Source organism: Ursus maritimus, unplaced genomic scaffold (genome assembly GCF_017311325.1).
Source record: "Ursus maritimus isolate PB19 unplaced genomic scaffold, ASM1731132v1 scaffold_5, whole genome shotgun sequence".
In the NCBI taxonomy this organism is placed as follows: Eukaryota; Metazoa; Chordata; class Mammalia; order Carnivora; family Ursidae; genus Ursus; species Ursus maritimus.
In genome coordinates, this window is record NW_024426663.1 from 63,663,515 (window position 1) to 63,687,552 (window position 24,038).

At 37.3% G+C, this 24,038-nt stretch overlaps 1 protein-coding gene across 1 annotated transcript in view; it reads left to right on the plus strand.

Moving 5' to 3' along the window:
- The window catches only part of FBN2 (fibrillin 2), a 239,082-nt gene that overhangs the window by 134,224 nt on the left and 80,820 nt on the right, over positions 1–24,038 (plus strand). Inside the window, 7 exon segments of the mRNA XM_040622515.1 lie at positions 1,125–1,247; positions 6,665–6,817; positions 9,632–9,685; positions 11,239–11,364; positions 14,162–14,287; positions 18,884–19,003; positions 23,742–23,879. Coding sequence (XP_040478449.1) covers positions 1,125–1,247; positions 6,665–6,817; positions 9,632–9,685; positions 11,239–11,364; positions 14,162–14,287; positions 18,884–19,003; positions 23,742–23,879 — 840 coding nt within the window.

A 24,038-nucleotide genomic window follows, 5' to 3' on the forward strand; every position in this document is an offset into this window, starting at 1 on the left:
ACGTTACATTACAGCATGTAACTTTATTTTAGCATTTCCTAAAAAACTTCTATACACATATAAATATGACCTCAACAGTTTCTGCTGCCTTGATTTTTTTTTTTATTTACTTCCTTACTACAGATATTGTAATCTGCAAATCTTGAGATGCTCATGGTTTGGTGGCCCTGTGTTTTGAAGGCTGTTTCATCTTACAGGGAAGCCATTTATTGTTGGGTAACATTTGAAAAACTCGAGCAGATTAAAAATTAGGAGAGATGCCCATGGGGCGCTTAGGTGGTTCAGTCGGTTGAGCACCTCACTCTCAATTTCGGCTAAGGTCACGATCTCGGGGTCATAGGATTGAGCCCCACGTCAGGCCCTGCACTCAGTGGGAAGTCTGTTTGCAGATCCTCTCCCCCTCTTCTTCTGCCCCTCTCCCCCCAGCCCCGTGCTCACTCTCTCTCTAAAATAAATGAATAAATCTTTAAAAAGAGAGAGAGGTGGTCCCATAGTTTGTTATTATGAATTGATCAACTTAATATTAAAACAGCATCTCTCTTTAGCTTGAATTTTATGTGTGTGTAAATAAAAGGTAATTACATTTACCTTAGTTTTAGAATTTGTTTCATTTAGTTAACTTGAATTAAATATCATTTAGTATTTAACAGAATTGGCAGATAAATAATGAAAAATGAGTGTGTGAGGCTCTTTTTTTCCCTAATGGGTAAAGTGAGGCAACTTTCAGTCAGTCTTTCTGAAAATGCGTTTGAAAGAGTTGCATTGGGGCACCTGGGTGGCTCAGTCGGTTAAGAGTCTGCCTTCAGCTCAGGTCATGATCCCAGGTCCCGGGATCAATCGAGCCCTGCATCACGCTCCCTGCTCGGCAGGTAGTCTCCTTCTCCTTCTCCCTCTGCTCTGCTCATGCACTCTTTCGCTGTCCTTCTCTCTCAAATAAATAAATAAAATCTTAAAAAAAAAAGCTGCATTTAGATATAAGATTTATTATCACATCTATGTGTCCTTCCACAGACTATAAAATGGAAAACAAAAGGTTGACAGTCTAGAAGGGTGACAACTGGTAAACTCTGTAATAAGGTTAGATTTACCCAGTAATGGCCTGGGTTGTGCTTCCCTCTGGGCAGATGTTGATGAATGCCAGACCCCAGGAATCTGCATGAATGGACACTGCATCAACAACGAAGGGTCCTTCCGCTGTGACTGTCCCCCAGGCCTGGCTGTGGGTGTGGACGGACGCGTGTGTGTTGGTAAGTGAACCATTCTGTAATGGCCCCAGTGTCCAAATGGTCTTTGAAAAACAAAGATATAACTGTACAGTGGAGAAGTATTCAGTCATAAAAAGGAAGAAGTATTGACGAATGTGCAAATATGAATGAGCCTTGAAAACATGCTGAGTGAAAGGAGCCACTCACAAAAGCCCAGATCGTGTATGATTCCATTCATATGAAATGTCCAAAGCAGACAGATCTATAGAGACAAAGCAGATTAGTGATGCTTAGAGCAGAGAGGGTAGGGGTGCTGGATAAGGGGGTAGTCCCTAAAGGCATTTTTGAGGTGGTGAAATGTCCTAAAATCATTTTTAGTGATGGTTATGTGTATCTTTGAATATACTTAAAAAACAAAACAACAACAACAAAACTATTGAATTGTATTCTTTAATCAGGTGAATTCTTAGGTATGTGAATTATACCTTGGTAAAATGGTTTTTAAAAAATGTACAGGGAGCCCAGCAAGCTCCTAGCAGAAAGCTCTGATGAGATGCAAGTCAAAAATGCTGCAGAAGAAAAAGAAAATCACCCTTAAATCAGGATCCTTGACAGTGTTAGCCAACTGAGTCTCTAAGTACAATGGCTTTAGATTTTGTAATTTATAACAAATAAGATATGAAATGGGGATTATGGTTATATTTAAACCCTGTTTTTACTCAAACACTCAAAATGTAAATAACTTCTGTAGAACTTGGATTTATATCAAAAGGTAGAAATGTTTTCGCATAGTTTTTTCTCATCACTGTGCAGCTAACTATGGAAACAAGGGGAAAGTACGAGAGAGAATATATGTTTTATTCTAAACCATTCCAAATTACTTTGCTATTTTTAAAAGGGTACTTTTGCCAAATGGGTTCCATGCAAATCAGGGTTAGCAAGCATCAGCTTTAAAGGGACAGGCAAATCAAAAATGTCATTGGCGTTTCAGAACCCAACCATATGTCCTAATGATAACAGCGGAATGAATTACTTGTAAAAATACCCTTAATGCAGTTTTCTCTCCAGAGGGCTTTCATAAGACCCCCAGGGTGCGTTAGCCATTATGCACCCTCTATTTCTCGGGTGACTCAGTAAAAGGCAGACATACTCCTTGGTTTAAGAGTATAGATGAGAGAAATGAAGTTCTTAAACGTAGGTGATAATACTTTAGTCTTCCCTATGGGAATCAAAACATTTGCATCCCGAAGCGGGGGTGGGGGGGGAGCGGAGAAGGAAGCAAAAGCAGATGGAAATAATCTGTCCACTTAAGTTCATCCACTGTCTCCAATCTAGGATTTATTTCAGCTTACAAGATTGTCAGCACTTCATTCAGGGTATTTTAAATACAGCAGCCAGAAGAATGTCGCTCTTTCCTGCTTCCCAGAGCTCAAGTATTTTCACTTGCTTTAATATACTTACTTGCCCCTTACCTTTACCTAAATGATTCCGTTGAAATCTATGATGAGTACAAAGCCAGTTTTGGAGGAAGAAATTATTTTTCCTTTAAGCAACTAACATATGAGAAGTTATGAGGAATACAGTGTATCAAACACAAATCTTCATTCTCTCTTCCACATATGGAAAAGTTATAATACATTGTTGCAAAGCCTCCAGGTTTTCAAAATTGTGGTCAATTAAACTTTTCAAAATAAAAATACTATTTTTTCTGTGTCTAATTATATATATTGCTGTTCCCATAACAGGTATTTTTTCTTCATCTCTTCTGCCTTTGGTGACACTTCTGAGATTCATTTATTGTTGATGTTAGAAATTAATCCCTAGCACTTCAATTTTAGATTTCCTTTTTGTATATTTGTTTTTGTTTCCTTAGACACTGAGTTAAGGGTTTTTATTTTCAGAAAATTAAACTGTTGTAACTAGTATGTTGAAGAAGCATGACTTATAGGCAGGGCATAAACAAAAGGCAACTATATGTTGGTCTCTCCCGTCCTTTTAAAATGTATCTTTAAAATTGTTCAGTTGAAGCCATTTACCCAATAAGTAAGGAAGAAAACTCAGGCAACCCTATAACTTTACTATTCTTAAGTTTATGTGACAGCTTCATCTAACGAAAACAATCTAAATTTAGAAACTAGAATGCCCGGTACCATATAGTAATATTCTGAACCTGACTTGAAGTTACAACTTCTCTCACAACCTCAGACATTCTTGAGCAGGATGTTTTCTGACTCCACAAGGGTCAAAGAGCAGGAGGAGAGGTGAGAAGGCAGACGTACTGGTGACCGTCCTAGGATAGCTTCAAGGTTTCTGGGCTTCCCCAATGTTTAAAGCACCCCTTCCTTTCATGGTTCCTCCAGAAGCATTCAGCTGCCCTTCCTGAGATGCAGACATGCCTTCTTCTCCTGGGGGCCCTCTCACCCTCTCTCTGGTCTTTAGCAGTCCAGATAGGCTCTGCCTGCTGCTGTCCCATCATCCCTCCATGCCATTGTTTTAGGACCCTCTCTTTATGTAGCGCACATCTAATCCAAATGACATGCCATCCTTGCCCTGTTAACTTTACGAATAGAGGTAGATGTCACTTGCCCCTTCAGTAGGAATAGCAGCCACTCACTTTTGCCTATAGTTATCCCAGGCAGAGCTGCTGGGCGCAAAGCTTGTAACCTGCTTCCTGTAAAGTTCATCTCTTTGGACCAGTGGTGAGGATGGAAGCACCCCAAACTCATAATCCAGCTCTTGCCAAAGAATTACTCCTCAAAAAATCCTCTCTTAATTTGGAGGGTTTTCGAGACCTGGCAAGTCATTTTCCGTATCCACTGCCTTCAGTATGTAGTCTCAAAATTCACCTTGTTATTTGATATTTAGCATCTTGGGATTTCAGCTTAAGTTTCCTTTTTAACATCCTCTAACGTTAGCTTAGGAGTATTTCAACATCTTTATCAACACTGTTTGACATTCTGTTAGCTAAAAGATTAATTTTCTTTTTCCTAATTGTGATCCTTACTAGCTCTGTGGCCTTAGGCAAGCTACATTACCTCTCTGTACCTCCTTGCCTCATTATTAGATTTATTTGTATAAAGCTTTGAATGGTGTCTGGCATTTAACACATACCCAATAAGTTAGCTCTTACAGTTATTACTATTTTATTAAGTTAGAATAGCAGCATCCCATCTAGAGCATAGTCTTAGAGTTGCTACTTGAAGCAATAAAAAAAAAAAGTTGACGCCAAAGAAAGAAGAATAAAATGAAATTAACGTTTTGCAACCATACAGACTTTACCAGTGGTGTGTAGAATCTGAGAAAATCCTTTAAAAAAATTCTATTTTTTAAGTAAGAAGAGTCATGGAGGAATTGGATAATGTAGAAAATACACAGCTCAGCAGTATTTCGGTCCCTGCCCCCACCAAAACATCTATGTGATGGTGCTTTCAATGCCTCTTACCCTGTTCGCCTGTGAGCAGTGTTTTAGTTATAATAAACTAGGGTTCCAGTCTGGTACCTTTTAGCAGGAAAAGGTTGACTGTCCTCGTTAAAAATAGAAGAGAGAAATAAGGTAGTCACCATGTTTTTTGAGTATTTCCTGTGTGTCTTAAATACTGTGCTTAGTGCTTAACAAACAACTTTCATTTATTATGTAAACTCTGTCCTTATTTAGTGGATGAGGCAAGTGTTAAATATTTTAAGTAAGGTCCATCCCACAGGGACCAGAATCCAGGACAATCCATGTCCCCGGAACCTACACATATGTTATGTTACTTTGTTTTTCTGGTGTTGCGTATTCTGAACAATTCAGATAATCTGTAACCCAGAGCAGTAGTACTCTTCCAGCGAGTACCATCGGCTTCTTATCAACTTGCTTCTAAAAATTCTGTGAGGTTTATCTTCTCAACATATATGCAGAAATAAATTTGACCATTCTGTGATGCCTTTCAAGATAATAGATGTTGTCCTAAGAACTCACAAAAATCATATTGTAAATCAAACTATGTTCTATTTGTGCATATCTGTCTTTGAGTCAAGTCCTGCTCTTAAATGTAGCTCTGTGCTGACTTTGCTCAACTCCGTCTCAGCAGAAGCAGAAGGGGACAACATGTCCTCTCTGTAGGAGTTGTTGTGGTAAATCTCATGTCCTCTTCCATGTGAGCGTTCACACATCTCATCGTCTAGTGCAGCTATAAATCTCACTGTTTTAATGACAAACATCACCAGATCATAAGAAAGCAGTAGGTGACTCAGTGGGTTACTCTGTGTGGTAAGCAGATCAAATTATTTCCAACAAGTTGTGAATAACTTTGTCAGTGTAGCGTTTAAAAGCTGTGCTGCTTCTCTGGCCTCTCTGATGATCTGTGTTTTTTATAGTTCACCATTTACTGTCTCATAAAGTTGTAGCATATTTTATGAGAATTCAGAACGAGAGCCCAAGCAGGATATGCTTCTTTGGGACATAGCATGACATGGCGGGTAGAGGAAGAGCTTTGGAAGTCACACAGCCTGAGTTTGAGCTCCAGCTTGGGCAGCGGGTAGTCTAGGACTTAGAGCTACTTAAGGAATCCCCCTGAACTTTGCCTTCCTCATCTATAAAATGTGGACAATGATCACTGTCCTACGGAGTTGTCGATCAGAGTGTTCAACAAGATGATACCTGCAGTGCAACTAACACAATGCTTAGGCCGCATAACAGTGGCTATCATTTTTATAACTGGGTGTTTTGAGAGTCTGGGATTAAAACATAGTTCATGGTAGTCAACTGGGGGTTGACAAGAAAGGCCTTCTAACTCAGAAAGCTGAAATAAGAAACTTCACGACCGGGGCGCCTGGGTGGCACAGCAGTTAAACGTCTGCCTTCGGCTCAGGGCGTGATCCCGGCGTTCTGGGATCGAGCCCCACATCAGGCTCCTCCGCTACGAGCCTGCTTCTTCCTCTCCCACTCCCCCTGCTTGTGTTCCCTCTCTCGCTGGCTGTCTCTATCTCTGTCAAATAAATAAATAAATAAAATCTTAAAAAAAAAAAAAAAAAAAGAAACTTCACAACCAAGCAGTGTCCTCTCAAGGTTGTTTACTTCGCTGCACTTCATTGTTCCTGAGAACTTCCAAAATAGAAATAACGTGTGTCATTTGGAGTATAGGGTAGCCAGTGATGAGAGCTTAAAGTGATGTTTATAACGGTGGCGTTATACCTGCTTCTGTAAAAGGCCTGGAGGGTGAGTGTGATAATGAATGCTTGTGTAGTGCATAAAACTTCATGGAGAAAAAGAAAAAAAAAAAAAAAGAATTGTCAACAACACACATTTGTTAATATCTGAGCACTGTTATATGCTAAGGATAAAAGAAAAAGAAAAGTGTCAGGAGCCCTCTAGAAGCTTCCCATCTAGTAGCCACTGAAGTTAAAAGAATCCCTCAGTTTCGAAATCTCTTTATCTCTAATTGCATCTCAAATCATTGTTCTTCTACCTCCCTTAGATACTCACATGCGCAGTACGTGCTACGGTGGAATCAAGAAGGGAGTGTGTGTCCGTCCTTTCCCCGGTGCAGTGACCAAGTCTGAATGCTGCTGTGCCAATCCCGACTACGGTTTTGGAGAACCCTGCCAGCCCTGCCCTGCTAAAAATTCAGGTAGTCGCATTTGCCAGTTTCACATCTGGTAAAGAATCTGGAAAGGTGACAGAAGATATTTGGCCAAAGAATACATCGGCTCCGTTTTCAGTTGAAGAATTCCAAATCTGTGTTGGTATTTGAGGCATATAATGAGATTTGGCCTGTATTTACCTGTGATCTCTGAGCTGAGTACACACAGGGAATAGAAGAACGTATTTGCTGACCTAATTAGGACTGTTACAACAGATTTCTTATGTGGATACCTTAGCCTCACTGTTTTCAGTCTTTTGTGTCATTGTGAAGATGAATAGCATAAAAGCCACTTGTTACTTTCAAGGTTATAATAAATTCGCAAGAGCCTGATTTTATTTATTTTTCATCTTGCCACAGCATGGTCTTAGGCTGCATTCTGTCAGTAGTTCCAGCAAGTAATAAATATTTTTACTGATTTATTCACAAATACAGGCATATTGTATGGTCTAATTCTTTGACTATTCTGTGATTCTTGGTTATTCACATTTTTACAAAATCTGTACTGAATTTGTGTAAGTACAGTAGGGATTCAAAAATAAACACAATCTCTTTTTTTCTTTAAAGTGGGAATAGTTGCGAGCATAGACAGGCAAACATATAAACTACAGTTAAGTATGGTTAGTCCTAAAGGACAGAGAGAGAGATCTGGAAGAGCATAGAGGAAGGAGCAGTAAGTGGTCTGGGGAAACTTGGGGAGGTTTCACGGGGCCGAGGGTGGGGGTGGGCGTCTGCTCAGTTTGCTCTTGAAAAAAGGAATAAGAACATTCCAGGTAGAGGGTTGAAGAAATGCACTCTAGCAAAGGGAAATGGCTTGTAATTCTGTTGAAAATCCTAAGTGGGTTGTTCAAATCTCAGCAAAGCATCTGAGTTTTTCTAGAAAGAACTGACCATGACATTTAAAAAAAAAAAAAGAGTTTATGTAGGAAATCTTGCCCTAAAAATATTGAAGTTAATTATGCATATTACAAAAGAAGTACAAAGACTAGATAAAAAGATGAGTGAATTAATAAAACCTGAAATCTAGAAACAGATGTGACTTTAAATGGGAATGCTGGGTACAGTAAAGATGCCATTTAGGACGGTGAGGAAAGATTGAAATAAGTAATGAATATTGTTGATAAATATTAGAAAAAATACAAAGTTAGCTCCCCACACTAGACCTTAACAAAATAATCTCTTATAGATAGAGCATATTAACTTTTTGTTATTTTGTAATAATAAAGGACTTTCAGAGCAGAAACCAAACACTAAAATACACATTTAAATTGGAAAAATGTGTTCCTTAATTTATAAGGAATTTGCATTAATCTGTAAGGAAAGTTGAAATCATGTATAGAAAAAACAGCAATGTACACAAACAAGATTTCACAAAGTACAAATGCAAATGGTAGAGAACCACATGAAAGAATGTGCTAAAATTAGAAGAAAGTTAAAATAAGACATCATTTTTGTTTATTAGATTGGTAAAGTATAGATGATTGCTTTTGCCCATATGGATACTCTCTCATACTGCTGATAGAAGGCTAACCTGGGACATGTAGGGAGAGGAAAACTAGCAGAAGCCTTAAAAAGAGGCATAAATTCTGAGCAGTTTTACTTCCAAGAGATTAATCTAGTGATAAAATTGAATTTTATATTATTTATTGTAATTGCTAAAAGATGGACAAACCTAATTTCATCATTAAAGGGTTGCTTGAATAAATATGGTATATCCAGGTAACTGAGAAAAAAATATCAAATAGTCTATATTTAAATGGAATATTAACACGAAATGTATATGACACAGTACAGAGGATCCAAGCCTGTTCCCCGCTTAACCCCCTATGATCTGGGCAAGTCACTTCCATCTCTGTCCCAATTTTCTCAGGTGTCAGTGGTGAACTAATGGTATCTAGTTTGTGAATATTACTCAGCTATGAAAAAGAATGCGATCTTGCCATTTGCAACAACTAGGATGCACCTAGAGGGTATGATGCTAAGTGAAATAAGTCAAAGACAAATACCATATGATTTCACTTATATGTGGAATCTCATACCAAAACAAACAAATAAACAAAAGTTGAAGCAGACCCATAAATACAGAGAACAAACTAATGGTTGCGAGGGGGTGAAAGGGTAGGCCAAATGGGTGAGGGGGAGAGAGGTACAGGCTTCCAGCTATGGACTGAGTAAGTCGCAGGGACAAGAGATACAGCACTGGGAATACAGTCAGGATATTGGAACTGTGTTGTGTGGTGAGGAATGGTAGCTACACTTGTGTAGAGCACAACAGAACATATCAAATTGTCCAGTCACAATGTCGTACACTTAAAACTAACATTGTGTATCACGTACACTTCAATAACAAATATATCGAGTTTGTAATATTGGGAGGATTAAATAAATTATTAGATGTAAAATGTGAGAGTAACTCCAGACACAGGGTAAATGCTATTACACTAAGTACTGTCTAGTATGATTTTATTATTGAGAGAAAAAAAATTAAAAAACATTCTCTACAATACAATTTGGATTTTTTTTTGAAGTTTCCATATGTAGAAAATATTTGTAACATTTATCAGTATATTAACTGTATTCAGAGTGATAATCACTAGTGTTTTTATTTTTTTATGCTTATCTGTGATTTTGGAATTGTTACAATAATCATGTGCTGGAAAATAGTAATTATTTTTTCATTTTAAAAATTATTGCCAGTAATTTTTCTTCATGGTACTTTTGCAGTGATGGAAGTGACTCATGTTTGGAGAGACAGTTTGGAGTTTTTAATTTATGTGTTTTGTTTTGTTTTTTATCTTCTAGCTGAATTCCATGGTCTTTGTAGTAGTGGAGTAGGGATCACTGTGGATGGAAGAGGTAACTATTCAATTCTCACTCATGCAGTAGTTATGTAACTTTAGCTTTATGATGAGAACATGAATATGAATGTATTTAATATTTTAAAAATATATCAGCGTAAAATAATAAGATAAATTATCTCTTAGAACAGTGGTTATAAGCTAGGCTTATTAAGTGGTACATAGATGCACATTTTTCATAATAGATAAATATTTATCTGTTAGATATATATTGTTGAAAATGTCCCTAACAGACTACACCCATAGTTTTGTGGGTACTGTGGCTTTAAGAAGAGACTAAAGTTGGTATTTAGGTTTAAAAAAAGTGAGTCATTTTAAAGAAAAATATTGAATAATGGTGCTGACATGATTTTAAAAAAATCTTTAAGAGATATTTGATATGGATTATGTTTGACATTTGCTACCCTAAAAATAAGATTTATTTATGCCTAAGAATACTGAGATGTTTCTAAATTTAACTAAGGAAGTGAAATTCATTGACATTTTCTTATTTTAAGATTAGCAATATTCACAAAATTACACTATGAAACCTCAAATATTAAATAAATATGTGTTTATAACTTTAATGTTCTTTTATGTATGTATAGCATATACATATAGTTTCTTTTGAGTTTTTTTTAAACTGTAGGGTTCTGTTAGTCTTCACTTTACATATATTTTCTTCTCCTTTTGTGTTTGAGAAGATTTTTGAGTAGTTGACAGCAATATTGCATCTTTGTGAGGAACATCAATAACCAGAATAAATAAACAATCTTTCACAAGGCTGTTTCTCCCAAAAACGAAAACTCTGACATTTCTGGAGTATGCTAAGGTCTCCCAAATTCCAGAACACAATTGTTAGGATTAAAATTTGAGCATAGGGACCAAAATTTGATTTTGTGACTATTTTTCATCCCCTCTCAGTATGGTCTCGCTACAGAACCACTTGTTGCAGCTACTAGGTTGATCATCCAAGCACATCATCCTCAAGTCTTGCTGCCCATGGCTGACAGAGTAGGCTGGTTCATGGCTTATTATAAAACATTGTGTTCTCAAGCATCCACATTTGAACAGTCCTCTCCATTAATTTCAACTTATCAACAATGAGAAACATTTATCAAGTATCATATTACTTAGTTGACTATAAAAATGATAATAAAATAGAAATATTCTATGCCTTTGGGGACCATAAAATTATATAGGTCACCCTAGTAAATGTTTGTCTTTTAATTAGATGGTTATAATACCTGTCCAGTTAAGTTTTCCTCTGGATTTTAAGCCAACAGCCTATAAATTTCTTTATTTTATCATAAATACCGGCACATTACATGGGTTAGTCCTTTGAATTTCTTCCAGTTCCCTTCATTTTTCTTTTAACTTACCAAGAATTGTCCTGCATCCCTCAATTTCGTTCTTTTATTCCTTATTTTCATTTCCTTTCCCTGACTGAAAGACAGGCAGATTGTGGGTTTGAAGAGTTACACACTTCATATGTTGAATCTTTATTAGGCCTTCATGTGTCAACAAATAATAAAATGTCTGTGAGTATTAAGCTTTCAACGTTTAATGCAGATATCAATGAATGTGCTTTGGATCCCGATATATGTGCCAATGGAATTTGTGAAAATTTACGTGGTAGTTACCGTTGTAATTGCAACAGTGGCTATGAACCAGATGCCTCTGGAAGAAACTGTATTGGTAAGTTGCTATATTTATATAAGAGCCTTGTGTATAGTTTAATTTCATAGATTATAAGAGAAATCAAAATACAAATAAGTGAGTAAAACTGCAGCTCTGACAGTTTCTCTTGTTTCCTTCTTAGTACAAAGAGATAAAAATATTGGAATCCACCCAATTCTGTTACACAGTAACAAAGTTTTAGTGGCATAATTTAGTATTTAAATCATTCTTTTCCCAAATGAATGGGTGCATACCCAGTTATTGGCCTGTTGTATTTCTGCATGTATCCTAATCCTGTAATTTTTCACTAAGAAATGGACTTCAGAGTTAACTGGGTAGTATGGATAATCTTAAGTTAAGAAAATAAAGTATTATAGGTTGAGAAAACTTTGACTTACAAGGAAACAACTAGTTGCTAACAATTTATCCAAACATGATTACTGAGATCGGTTTTTCTTTTTGTAATTTATAAGAGAATGTTTGTAAAAACTCAAGTACATAGTTCATATATTCAAGAATTTGTGAAGAATTTAGACTTTTTTATAGAGTACTTGAGTCCACTTTTATAAAATGAATGTTTTTAATCCACCATATGTTATAATTGTTACATCTAATCATTGATGACTCTTACATCCAAGTCTTGATGGTTGTAATTAGAAAGAAATTCATTTTTCTGCACTTGTGGTACTGGCTTTTATTATTGAATATATTCATATGATCTTGAGTTGAAGACATATATACAGATAGATGTATAAGTCTGTGTTAAATATTATGTACTTATAATAGATTTTAATATTCACAGAGAAAGATTATTGAAATTCATAAAAATATGTAAACCAGCTAGCTTATATTTACCAGAAGCAAAGTTGCTTCCAGCATAATTCCCAAGTGCAGTTGAGCACACGGGCACCCTGCTGAAAACAGGGAGATTCAGTGAGCATTTATACACTGAACACGGTTCGTGGTGCTACTTTACTTTTTAAAGTACATATATGCATAATTTCGATAATTGAAACTACATTTTAAAATAAAAATGAATCTAAATTTCAGTTTTAGTTTGCTAGGGTTGCCGTAACGAAGTACCAAAATTTGAGTTGCTTGAAGTAGCAGAAATTTCTCATCTCACAGTTGTAAAGGCAAGGGTCTAAAATCAAGGTGTCCCGTGGGCCGTGTTCTCTCCAAGGACTCTGGGGGAGGACCCCTCCTGCCCTCTTCCAGCCTCTGGTGTTTGCCTGCAGTCCTGATGTTCCTTGGCTTGTCAATGCACCACTGTGGCCACATGTCCATCTTTGCCCTATGTATTTTCACATCACCTTCCTGCTGTGTCTCACATCATTTCCCCTTTTTTATGGACAGCACTCATATGGTATTACGGCTTACCCTCATGATCTCATTTTAACTTAATTACTTCTAAAACATTCCTGTTTCCGAATAAGGTCACATTATGACTTCAACATAACTTTTTTTGAGGGGCACATTTTAACCCATAGTGTGGACTAGTGGGTAAATAATTTGTGATATAGCCACTTAATGCAACAGAAAATCATGGGGAAGTTTATGGTAATGTTTGAAATATAAGGTTAGTTTTTAAAAATCAAGATTCAGAATTAGAGCAAAAACATAACATCCAAAGGAGAAAAAATCAGATAAAACACAAAAAATAGTATTTATCAGAGCTGATGGAATCATAGCAAATATTTTTCTAATCTCTGTTCCAAATTTTCACAACATATATTGTGCATATTGTTTGGTGTAAGGTACATACATTTGTTATTTGCAAGACTAAAACTGTAAGTTGAAGGAACTATTCTCTTCAAACTGCAATTTTTATTTCTTTCTGTTATTAACTACATTTGCAAAAATGAATGTGGATAAAAAGATAAAACTCAGTGTAAGCTTCTTAAACCTAAGCTATGGATGATATTTTCTAGGCTGTTCTAGACCACTAAAGGAATATATAAAATAGATCATTAATTTCCCATTAAAAATAAATTATTTCTGAAGTAAAAACATAATGAATAAAGAGTAGTAAACAGTTTTTGTTTAGCTGCTATTTAATGTGTTTTTTAAAAGTTTTAATCAGAAAAAAGTTTTTAAAAATCATGTTATTTTTAATACATATAAATAAATATATGGGCAAGTGAGTTTAATGTTCCAAAATATTTCATTGGTGCTTTAAAATATATAATATATGTGTGTGTGTATATACATATATATACACAAATATATAATGTGTGTGTGTATATATATATACACATATATATACATATATATACACATATACATACACACACTCACATATATATATATCCATTCCAGAGAATTCAAAACATTTTCACAGTAGCTGCCAGCATAGGAATGTTCCATGTGAGTAAAACTGAATATATTTTGCTTAAGATCGAGGAATGTGCTTTGGGCACAAAAAGACCAAGAGTGGTGGGGGGTTGGGTGAGATAGACAAAGTGGATTAAGAGGTGCCAACTTCCAGTTATAAAATAAGTAAGACATGGGGATGAAAAGTACAGCATAGGGACTGTGGTCAATATTGTAAAAACTTTGTATGGCGACGGATAGATGGTTCCACACTTACACAGTGAGCATTGCATAATGTATATAAATACTGAATCACTATGTTATAGACCTGAAATTCATATAATATTGTATGTCAACTATACTTCGAGTAAAAATACATTAATTTTTTAAAAGGAGAGATGAAGGAGGGGATGAGGGGAAGAAAACAAAAATAAGACCTCATTGGTCACTGGGCTGTTCATTTCACTCTGCGTATCTCCTCTCTTCCGATGGTTGCTTTCAGACATTGATGAGTGCTTGGTCAACAGACTGCTCTGTGACAATGGCCTGTGCAGAAACACGCCGGGGAGTTACAGCTGCACGTGCCCCCCCGGGTATGTGTTCAGGACGGAGACAGAGACGTGTGAAGGTAAGAGCCACCTTCCTCGTCTTAGGTGTGAGTCGCAAGTACCTAGAGAGGCACAGTTGTTCATCAAGTACATGGATGAAACAGGACAGTAAACAGAGTATTGTCTAAATAGAAATAGCATGTACTGGGGCACCTGTCCAGCTCGATAGGTGGAGAGTGTGACTCTTGATCTCGGGGTCATGAATTTGAGCCCCACGTTGCATGTAGAGATTACTTAAATCAATCAATCAATCAATCAGTCTTTTAAAAAAAGAAAGAAATTGCATGTACGTAACCCAGTTTACAAATCTATCAATAGGTTTTGGTCCATTCGATAAAATCTCAACAAACACTGAAGTTTACAGGGGGGAAAGAAGCGAAAAGAGCCAGTGTGTTTTACTTGCTGAGATTAAATGTCATATTTTTGTTTGTTTTCTTTTCCGCTTTTAAAAACTACTGTGACACATTCACACTGGCCTTGGGGAATCTGAATCGTAATGGCAAAGTCAGCCCTGAGGCAATTTATTTAAGACATGATTGATATACCTCAGCGAATGGCCCAGAAAAAATGTGGGGCCTGAGTAAGAAGGACCACCTTACATAAATTTATAGTCTAAGAAAGTTGTCCTTTCTGGTTGATGATTTAAAAGTTATCGTTTGGGATTCTAGATCACATTCACTGTTTAAAAACTTCCTTATTTTCTTCTAACTACATTTCTGTACAAGGGACATTATGTGAGTGACTTAATGACAGAAGGCCTCATTTCCGCTGAGATACCAGCTAAGCAAGCAGCATGCATTCAATTATGTTTTTGTTTCTTGATCAAAGTGCTGTGTATTCCAAAATAATCTGCTACTACCTATTGTTGTTTTTAAGTCTCACTGTGTAGGCTCGTACAAGTGTCTGATGACATTCTCGAATCCAGATACTGCTGCCAGATTAAAAAAAAAAAAAAAGATTTCATCTTTAATTGTTTTGGATAGACCTTTCCTTATCTGTTAAAAGTATTTATTTCTTAGTGACTCCATAGCCAGGAAAGCAGCAATAGTAATATGATGCAAGAAGATGTTAACATTCTCTTCATCTTACTGTTTCATTTCAAAGCATTCTTGTGAACAGAAACAAGTTAGGACTTGACCAAGATGCCGGGACACAAGTGACTCAGCTGAAGTCAATGAAACAATTACAAAGTGCAGTTCTAAGTTTGGATTGAATTGAAGGGGCCATTGAAAAACAGTAATTAGCCTGGAAAAAAAGAAAAAAATGAGGGAACCTCAGTATAAAATGCACTTTCTCTAAACTTAGTCCTGATAACTGTCCTTTTGGAGGAGCTCCTCAAAGAAGAGCCCTCACTTCAGTCCTAGTTAAAGTACTTGAAGATTCATCTTCTCCATAGTTGAGCAGTTTTTTTCAAAACTTAAAGAGTTTTGAAGATCTTTCTGTCAGATAGAAAAGCTGTCTTTTCAACATAGCTCAGGCTTTGCCAATGTTCTCATCTAGAATGTTTCCTAGCACCCATTCCCATCCCCCTCTGACACCTGTCATCCTTCACAATTGCTCCAAGACATACATACTTTTTAAAAAAATATTCAGCCATAGCTCCTCCATACATTTTTTTGGAGGATGGGAGAAGGGATTTCAAGGGTTGTATTTTTTTTTCTTTATTCTCGACTTTCTGCACTTCCTTCCCACTGCCCTTTATCAGTTTTATCTGTTATGTTTTTGAGGATAAGCTTCTGTTAAATGGCAAGCACTGAAAGCTAGAGCACCTTAGGACACCTTCTTGGTTTAACTGGGAAGCTGATGAACTTATTTCCCTGCCCACAGTCACAATGCCCTTTGGTGCTGTTGTGAGAGAAGCACATGATGGGGAAAACTGGACTGTCTTTGAATTGGTTGGGTCCAAGTTCTGTTTTACACTGAATTGTCAGTGACATTTATAGCATATCCCCACCATTTTAACAGGTAAAATGGAGTTGAAGGGTACTAAGAGCCCAAATACCAAAACATACATCAAAGGCAGGGACTCGCCTGCCTAGAGGAACAATTGAAGAGCAGGAGCGAATGATGTTTAATAATACAACATCGGATGATTATATACACATGAGGACATCAGTACCAAATCAGGCAACAGTGTTGATTAGAATGAGTGCCCTTTATTTTTGTCCAGGGATAATTTTTCCTGATAAATCTAAGCCTTTTCTTTAATATGAAATATATATCTATCATTCATAAGAAAGAAGTTCATGTTATGTAAATAAAAGAGAAATGGCAGAGAAATATTTTGGCTCTAGCCTTATGACATTGGTGGAAATAAAAATGATTTATTGTGAGAAACCTAACCAAATAACTTATTTCTCACTTTCTTCCCACTGCTAAATCATTTGCATTTTATTAAGTGGTTAAAAAAAAGACTTAAAGGCCACAAATCTCTTTTTCGCTTGGGTCTTCTTATTTCTGCCATCGTATTCACACAGTAAATGTGTCTGCCCAAAGCACTTCTCTTTTTTCTGTTCTTTCTAAATAATTTCCAAAGACTAGGTAAGGAATTATTAGCAGATTCACTGGAGACTCTAGCTTTCTCTGTATATATTTACTACAGTCACTACTTTTGCTTGTCATTCATGTTTTCAACAGGCTATTTTAAATATATAATAAATAGCAGTAATAATAAAGATCCTCTGATATTTCAGACTGAAGAAACAAAAAATTTCTTTTACTTTTTTTGTTTGAGCTCTGTGAGTCTGTGAAAGTTAACATTTTTACAGCAAGCACTGTGGTTTAGATTGTGTTTCCAGTGACATAACTAGTTAAATGTAAACCAGATGTGCTTTGAAGTTTATTTCCAGGAATGTACAGTGAACTGTTTCAATTCCTGGTTCCATGACATTTGTAACATAAAAACATTGTATTTAAAGAAAAATTAAACAGTTGATATTTGTAGCTGTCATTGCATGTGTTTATAGTTTTGGAGTTCATAACTGCTTAATTTAGTATAGGAATTTGGAAATATATGATACTGACATTTTGTTTTTGGGGAGCTTCTTACAAATGAAATTAATAGGTGAATTATATATAGTTTGTCCTCAGATTAGTTATCTCCTCCTTTTATTTTTCTTTTTTTGGCTGATTCCCTTTTTACATTGTGTTTTTACTAAAAGAATTCCAGTACTCTGGAATAGATGTTTTCTTTCCAAATCTGTGCTGTATTTATAAAACCTGCTCTTGTATTTTTCCTTTAAGAGGATTTCTTGGTACAAACAACCTGAAGAAAAAAAAAAGATGCATTCGTATTTCCTCTATTTCTGCTTCAAGAATTAAATTAGTACCTGTGTACTTCTTTAGTAATTTTGAAGTAGCAAACAAAGTATATACCTGTTTCCCACATTGATTTTTAAATATGCATTTCAAGTCCACAGACTTGCCAATCAGTAGTGAGCCCTGCCTTTTCAAGACCAGTTTGGTTTCTATTTGACTTGAGATGTTCAGGAGTAAGCATGACAGCGTTTTAGTTATTTTCATTTTTTCCTCAGTATAGTATTTGTTATTTAATTCAAAGAGGTGTTTAGAAAAAAGTGCCATGGTGAGCTCAGAAACCTTGTGTTCAACAGTAACAAAATGTCTTGAGGGATGCTGACCTGCTTCCCATAGTTAACCAAGTACAGAAAGAAATCTGTGCATCCCTTCTTTCAATGGAGTGGTTGAATTTATACTGAGAGTCAGTTTTGGATATTGTTTCTATTACTTGGAGTGAAGCCTGTATTTATTTTTAATTAACTCCTGTTAAACTAATTGTGTTGGCTTGAGATTTGCTGTAGTTACCACTTGAGAACATGGGCGTGCTCTGTTTACTTCTGACCCTCAATAGCAATTGTTTAGATTATGTGGTCTAATTTGATTAAGGACTCAAAGCAGCTTAATGATAGTAAAGGTCTGTTTTAAGCGATTAACAGTTTTTTCTCCTTTTTTATTTTACCACAGTCAGTTGTGCTTTAACAGACTCTGCCCACCATGTGTCTAAATGTGAACAGGCTGAAGAGAGAGGCAGGTAGAGGGGCCTGGCAGAGAATGCTCTAGTCAGTATTAAAGCTTCATCCCTTATTTCCTGACTTGTACCCAGGAGTTTGGAGTGAAAGCCAGCCTTGTGATGTATCGTCTCTAATACAGGCTTTTTCTTTCTTCTAAAACCTCCCAGAGCCACAGATGACAGGAACAGTCAACCTTTGTCTGTGCGCAGCGTATTGTACCTGGGAATATATATGTTGCTTTCCATGCAGTCAGAATTCATATTTCCCACAGGGCAATTATATCTTATTGTGGGGGAAATCAATCCAATTTATGTAAAGTTGTAGTGAAATAGTGACGAGTAACATACTAACCCCTTTCGCAATATTGAGCTGATTCCTGTAGTCCTACTGAGCCCCTAGTCGTGTCTGTGTGTACCCACGCTGTAAAATTCATGTCTCCATTCCCCATTCACTTTATGCCTCATAGATCCATATTAAAATTGCAAGAGCCAAGTTTACCAGACATTCTGGCATAGCACGGCTTGTTGGAATAATATTTTCCAGAAACACATGGCAGTTCTAACAGAATCTTTTCCTTCTGGATTGTAGATATAAATGAATGTGAAAGCAACCCATGTGTCAATGGGGCCTGCAGGAACAACCTCGGATCTTTCAATTGTGAATGTTCTCCTGGCAGCAAACTCAGCTCAACAGGATTGATCTGTATTGGTAAGATTCCTGCATATCGCTGGTGTATCAGTTTCACTGCCAACCTAAGTGGAGACCGCAAGTCTTACCGTGGATGAAAACAGAACATGATCACAGGAAGCTAGTAATTAGGAGTTACTTTAGTTGTTTGCTCTCATTATCGAGATAGGAGTAAAACATGAAAGCATAAATGGGCAGGCTCTTGAATTTTGTTAGCTTCTAAGAAGTGTTCCTTTCATATGAGTGCATGTGTCATGCTGTAAGTTATGAGCATTTGCATACCACACACACACTTATGTTGACTACCCTGAGAATGCCTGAAGTACCAATACATTCAAATCCCTCCTGCATACTTTTCATATGCAAGCTTCAGAACAAAAATGTGATAGAGTTTGGACTCGTTAACGGGACAAGAATTTGAGGATTTTAAACTTTAAACAAATAGAAGGAATTTATTATTTTTTCCTTTCACCCATCAATCATAAATGTGTAGGGCCGAAGGAGGAAAAGAGAACTTTCTTGCTTTTGGAACTCCCTAAGGAGAAAGATTCCAGAGCTTCCAAACTGACATCTTTTTATATGTCTCAAAACATTGAAAGTCAGGTTGTGATAATGATGGTAGGACATGTATAAGATAGTCTGATCTGTCACTGTAAGAAGCAATTGAGCACATGCAAGGGGAAGAACTGGACCAGTCACTTGTCCTGCCTCTCGTGTCTGTGGCTCCGTTAGCTGGGCATACGACATTTCATACGATTAGCTGGTATCCACCTTTAAAGTAAACTCAATCTGTGTTTCCAAATAGGAAGGTATTTTAGTTTTGCACAGTGCCAGATAAATTGGCAATTTTTGTTTGTTATCCAGCCAATATGAATTTTCAGTTTCATGTTTGCCAAAGACAGTAGCATTTTTTGGTATAATGTCTGCTGCTAACAATGTTTAGCTGGATGATAGAGGACCAGTTTGTTATGTGAAGAGAAATGACCAGGTACAAACTTGACAATGAAAACCTGCGATTTGAAAATGCCAGCTCTTCATCTCTCAGTGAGGTGCAGCTGGTGAAATTCGAGCCTTGCTCAGCTCTCCATATTAGGAAATAGACTGCCATCTGCCTGGGGCCTTTTTTTCTTATAGAATTCCATTGGGGGAAGGTCAGAGGTTGGATCAGGTGAGGCAGAAATATTTTTGCTAGGCTGCAGTTGCCAAATGAGTTAGAGTCATTTTACTGTGCAAAGGAAATGAACTCAGCATTAATTAATGTCAGTTGTCAATTAATGTCAATTAATGTGCTAGAAAATTAAACCTATATGCCACTTGGGCATCAAAGGTATCTTAGTTTTTGCTTCATCCTAAAGACTCTTATTATTTTGGCCTTTTACCTTGTATTTATTAATGAAAAAAGAACAAAGGCTTTTTACTCCCAAGTCATTATATTGGGCAACTAAACACTGCCGTATTTTTCTCAGCGTTGTGTTATGAGTTTTTATTCGTTGTGATCAAATTTGAATATCCCAGCCTAGAGCTGCTCAGAAAGAAATTAATATTTTAAAATTTTAGACGTCATATCTTTTTTTCATTGAAAACAGAATTCTAGCTTTAAAAAGGAAGTAGATCATACAACATGCACAGGAAAAAACTACAAAATTTTTTAATAGGACTGACAGTGGCTCTAATTGGTGATCAGCCTGCAAACTGCTCTTTCCTAGGAGCCAAGTGTCTATGTTAAGAACTGAATAAAAATTCCCCAGTGTGATTACTAATTTAAAATTAAGTTAGAGCATATAGGAACTAGATACACACTTAGCATGTTTAGAGATTTAGAATATATTGTGCAAACTCCCTAAATATAAATTAAACTTAAACTGTTGTGTAAATTGCTGGCAAAGACTATTCTGGTTGAAAATTATTAAATATAATAGAATAATATATTTGATTAATCTTTCCTGCATGACATTGCTCAACATCGATGGCTCCCTGTAATCCAGACCAATATTCCTCACCTTTGGCTTGGGTCTGCATGCTGTTCTCCGATTCCATGGATATGACAAGGACAGTAGCCTCCATGGTGTCAATACAGTGGCCTTCCTTCTTTCTTATCTTCACTGTTAGCAGTGCTGTTCGCTCACTGCTTCTCAAGAAGTTTTCCATTTCTGGTCTTTTCTTCTCCTTTCACTTTTCTGGCCGCTTTTCTCTGTCTCCTTTGTTATGTCTTCCATATCCTCCTGCCTTCCAGCTTGAAGTGTCTCCCTGGTCAGCCCTGAACCTCTTGGCTTTTCTGTCTACAGTCCCACATAGATGGCCTCTACATTGACCCTCAGATGTATCTGTCATTCCTCAACCTCCCCCGATTCCGGACTTGTATTTCCAACTGTCTGGTCACTGTCTCCATTTGGATGTCCAACGGATACTTCAAATTTAGCATGACTAAAACACAGTTGCTACCTTTTGGCTTGAACCTGTGTCTCCCAGAATCGTTTCTGTCTTGGCAAATGGAAATTCCATTTTTCCAATCAGCAGTCCCCAAATCCTTAGAGTCATCTTTGATGCCCTTTTTTTCAAACACCACATTGAATCCATCAGCAATTCCTATTTATTGTATTTGACATTTGTGCATATTCTAATCGCTTCTCACCACCACTGCCCCCCCAATCCAAACTCCCAATATGTCTCTTCTTGATTATTACTGTAGCCTCTGACTTATCTTTGTTTTCTCAATATGTGCCACCCTACAGTCTTCACTCAGAGCTCACATTGTAAGTGAGGACTTCTCCGACTACCCTAGATAATGGAAGTCTTTTTCCAATGTTTACCCTCAAGACTGCTTAGCCAGCTTTATTCTTTTCAGAGTTCTTAACCAGCCCCCGACCACACAGCTACATAACTACAGCTGGTGTGTGTGTGTGTGTGTGTGTGTGTGTGTGTGTGTGTGTGTGTGTGTCTGTACACACACAGGAAAAACAGAGTGAGAGAGATGAATATGTATGTATGTGCATGTGTATCACTGCATTTTGTACCGTGTATGCATTGATACCATACCAGCCGGAAGTAGCATGACGTTACAAAGTGGAGGCTCTGAAATCAGACTGTGCACTTGGACTTGTGATGGGGACACTGGACTAGCTGGGTGGCCTTGGGTAAACTAGTTGGCCTCCATGGGCCTCCATTTTCTCATCTGCAAATTATCCATACCTTAGAAACTGTTTTAACAAGTAAGTAAACAAACATGTGAAAAGCCTATAAAAAGCCTGTAATTTGAGACCTGGCACAAATGGTCTGATGAGAACATCTTTCTCATTTGCACCCTGTTTTCACCCAAACTGAATCTCAAAGCAGAAGAAAGTGTAGTGAGCCTCCAAGTCTTCTCCACGGCTTGGCCCCATCCTTTGTTGTGTCCAGTCAGGGATGCAGTTGGCTTGTTCTGGCCTCTGACCCCAAGGCCTCGGGCTGCAGGGGGCTTCCTCTTACCTGCTTGTGTCCAGTAAGGAATCAGAAACTATAGCCTCTTCGTTCCTGGCCCTGCCAATTTCATTGTAGTTCTCTTTCTCTGTTTCCCATTATGCATTGTTTTTACTGCTGAATTTGGCAGTGAAACTTCACCCATATTATGAAATGAATTTTAAGGTAAATACTATAGGAATATACTTTTTCTTCATTGTTCTCCAAGGCTGTGACCACAGTATGCTGTGAAGTTTTTGTCAAACTGTCATACACACCACCTGCATTGCACTCACCTGAGTTTGTCACATGCGGGCTCCTGGGCTGCGCTCCTGGGCTGCACACCTGCGCACTCATGAACCTGCATTGTAACAGGAGCCTTGGTAATGTTATGCACCCCAAACTGGGAGCCACAGTACTGCAAGGGGAACTCCGGGTATGATTTCTTTGACCCGACTTGTACTGGCCCTGTTCACTTGGACCGCATTCCTTGTGACCGTTCCAAAATCCGCTCTGCAGCGATCACCAAAGGAGGATCCTCATTTACGTGTGATGTGGAGACAGACAAAAATGGAAGAGTAGTTAGCGCTAGGTGGTTGGCTACACATCCTTTTTATACTGGCTCTCCTACTTCTTCACATAGTTGACCGGAAGCATGGAGTCCTTTTTGAACTAGAGACAAAGTTATACATCTCGTATGTATAAGCAAACACCTGACAGAAAATCCGTCATGCCCTAGCCCTGGTGTGCCTTAGTGGTGGTTTTATAGGTGATGTTTCTTTTCTTTATCTTGTCGATTTTTTGGTAAATTATTCATCAAATAATTATGTTCAGTTAGAGAAATACTGGTTTCCCTGTAATAGGATATAATTGTGTGTGGTATATTGGCAGGGGAGTGCAAGAAAAGGAAATTATTGAAGGAATTTGATTTGGTAAAATCTTGAAGTATCAAAACATTTATCATAAACGATCAATCTTATTTGTGTTTTTCACACAAGTAATGGTTTATCATGGTCATGCACTGAGTTTGTAAATACCAGCATGAAATCTTAGGCAACAGTGGCACTCATAGAATATCAGTAGAGATCATCGTATTAGTTGTCATATCCTATGAGATGTACATGGTATAATTATTTGATTTATGTGTATGTAATATACTGTATTTAAAATACACATACACATAAATATGCTCAAAGAATATACATTAAAACATTTTTAAAATAATGCTTTTGTTAATTGCTGTAGGAATTGCCTTTGTCATGTATGAGTGAATTGTATTATCTTCAGAGATGAGAGCTCCCCATCCCTTCCTGTTCCTTTTCAGACAGCCTGAAAGGGACGTGTTGGCTCAACATCCAGGACAACCGCTGTGAGGTGAACATCAATGGAGCCACTCTGAAATCTGAATGCTGCGCCACACTCGGAGCTGCCTGGGGAAGCCCCTGTGAACGGTGTGAACTAGGTAGGGGCCTGCCCAAGAGCTCCTTCTGGGCTTCTCACTGGAAAGCTGTTCCTTCAGCTAGGCGGGCACCTGTTTCCCTGTATATTTCCATAAGATCATTACCCTCCCTAAAATGTCTTCTCTGTTGAAATTTATTCACTTGTTGAAATATGTATTTGG